Source organism: Hyla sarda, unplaced genomic scaffold (genome assembly GCF_029499605.1).
Source record: "Hyla sarda isolate aHylSar1 unplaced genomic scaffold, aHylSar1.hap1 scaffold_1590, whole genome shotgun sequence".
In the NCBI taxonomy this organism is placed as follows: Eukaryota; Metazoa; Chordata; class Amphibia; order Anura; family Hylidae; genus Hyla; species Hyla sarda.
In genome coordinates, this window is record NW_026608226.1 from 58,836 (window position 1) to 61,585 (window position 2,750).

The window sequence follows — 2,750 nt, forward strand, 5'->3', positions numbered from 1 at the left end:
AGAGAACATTTGGATGTAATTAATTAAGAGTTCGTTAGTATCTAATTTCATGGGTAAATATAAGTCAATGACGATGTAGGATGAGAATGAACGGAGACAATATGTGAGAGATCAGAATGGACATAGAATGGTGACTGCAGTGTAATTATATATAATATATACAGTCCCAGCCATTACACACCGCAGTCTCCGTACAGATATAAAACAAGAAACAGAACATGTGGACACTAAAGAGTTAACACTGTACGGAGCTATAGTCCTGATACATAGTATCGATTGGCTGATACCGGAGCTTTGGTGATTTCTCTCCTCTTCCTCTATATAAGAACAGGAGATGTCAGGACGGGCCCTGGTGATTATTCCCGGTCACTGTATACGGAGAGTGCCGGCATCCGCAGCCTGAGAATGAGCCGCCTGAACGTGAGATCACATAACACGGGACAATTGTCTTCTCTCCCAGAGCGGAGAATTACAGGGTGAGCGGGAAATTCAAAATCACCAACGATTCTGTATTCAGCCAATCAAAAGAGAAGGGGAGGGGCCGGTAATGTAAATTCAGTAAAAGGAAACGCCCATGTTGACGTCATCTTGTTAAAGTTCTCCTTCTGGTCCGCACATGTGCTATATAAGCTAGGACTCCGCGCCTCAAACTTTATTCATTCAATTCTCAACCAGCAGGATGTCGGGACGCGGCAAAGGAGGAAAAGGTCTCGGTAAGGGCGGAGCCAAGCGGCACAGGAAGGTGCTCCGTGATAACATCCAGGGCATCACTAAGCCTGCAATCCGCCGTCTAGCTCGCAGGGGAGGTGTGAAGCGTATCTCCGGCCTCATCTATGAAGAGACTCGCGGTGTCCTGAAGGTTTTCCTGGAGAACGTCATCCGTGACGCCGTCACCTACACAGAGCACGCCAAGAGGAAGACCGTCACCGCTATGGACGTCGTGTACGCCCTCAAGCGCCAGGGCCGCACTCTTTACGGCTTCGGAGGTTAATTCTGCTTCTACTCGGCTCCATCTCATCAACCCAAAGGCTCTTCTCAGAGCCGCCCACATGTTCTATAGAAAAGCTACAATTCTGTGTTTACACTGCTTTGTGTTATCGGAAATCTGTCGTAGTGTATTGTCCTTGTCTGTACAATAATCGTGGTTAAGATATAGAAGCTGCATATTGAAGAGGAAACCCGATTTTGGGATTTGCAAGGATCTTATCTCAATGGCCCGAGCTGTGGCTCCGGTATATGGTGCTCAAAGTGTTTAGTTTAGTAGCTCCATAGTTTCCTTTGCTGTAAATATAGATCGGCCGATGTGTTCAGTGATGGGGGAACTAGTAGCAGATCAGGTGGGAGATGTGATTCTATACAGAGCGATGAATATAATAGATGTGGAGACTCCTTCCCCTAAACATGTGGAGGGACCGTAGTATAACATTACATGGCCCAGATTATGATCGCTGCCCGGGAGTTCTGTACTAACACTGTACAATGCGGAGAATACATTACTAGCCGACACCCGCTTCCCTCCTCTTTCTCGCCGGATCATGTTCTATATTGCGGCATCTCTCCTCTCCTGGCGGCCCGAAGACTCCCGAAGCCCGGTCAGAGGTGACAGCTCCTGCCCCGCAGCTCCAACAAAGAGATATAATTCAGGATCCTGGCGATAAATATGTCACTCCTCACCCTAATATACAAACCTTCTACATTACATCACTTTGTTATATCGAGGACAATGCAGATGCATTTATTTGTTCTAGATCCCCTTAGGACACTTATCTGGTATAGGATAAGCAGGGTGTATAAGAGCAGCTGAAATTATTGTGCTGTGTTATTATAAGTTTTAGTCACCATCCACAGTTGTATCTATTTGCGCCTCTGTAATTTGTATCAGCACCTGGGAAATACTTGTTACTATTTGGTAACATGTAAAGATTAGAATACAAAGCTCTCACCACCAGGTGTCGCTATTGTAACACAATGTATCTGATCTGTATAAACTAACGATTTATACTGCTGCGATAGACGATCTATGGATAGATATAAGGAAACAATTAATTTACCAGAGATTTGGGGGTTAATGTAACCCTTTAGTTAATAGGTTGTGCACATGGCGTTTTATCCATCTGGAGAATTATTGGGCTTATTTCTTGTAAACGTAATATAAAGCCAATGCAGCCCCGAATGGAGACTAAATATGGGGGCGCTCTACTATAGTGCACCGTGTAAGCGTATATAGGGATTGGGACTAGTGAAGCAGAGAGCGCTCCGGGGACTGAAGGGGAAACAGAGCATAAATAACGAGGGACAATGAAGGGTTAACTTTGTAGGTGGAGCAATAACCCCGATAGTTTACGCTCATTGGAGATTGACTTTCTCGCTTTGTCTCGTCCCTGTACACGTGATTACATTACTGTCTTTGTCGCGGGGAAAGGCTGGCTGCACCTCAAAATCCATATGTAGAAACTGTACCCGTCCCCCTTAGTGAGGGTAGCGGGGATGGAGTGAGGAGGAAACTGTCCTTGTGCTGAGGGTCACATTCTGCTATAGGAAGTTTTCTGGTAGTTATTTTATTTTTTTTATATAAAAGTGAAGGTGTCCAATCCCTCTCATACTGTTAATGAAAGAAACTCATCAGTTCTACTATAACCCCGTATAAAGAACATGTCATAAGAAATCTAATCCTTATCAGACAAGATCAGCGGTGCCAGCTCTGTAGGAGACAATGTGGTGGCTCTTAGAAGAGCCTTTGGTGTTCGGGA

General features: G+C 45.0%; 1 protein-coding gene across 1 annotated transcript; it reads left to right on the top strand.

Moving 5' to 3' along the window:
• The first annotated feature begins 522 nt into the window (after positions 1–522).
• On the top strand, positions 523–991 carry LOC130310669 (histone H4). The gene has a single exon (XM_056552414.1). It carries the CDS (start codon positions 680–682, stop codon positions 989–991), a length of 312 nt encoding a protein of 103 aa, XP_056408389.1. The 5' UTR covers positions 523–679.
• Positions 992–2,750: the final 1,759 nt, after the last annotated feature.

Excerpts from the sequence above, each read along its gene's own strand:
- LOC130310669 (XM_056552414.1), top strand. The coding sequence starts at position 680 with ATGTCGGGACGCGGCAAAGGAGGAAAAGGTCTCGGTAAGGGCGGAGCC.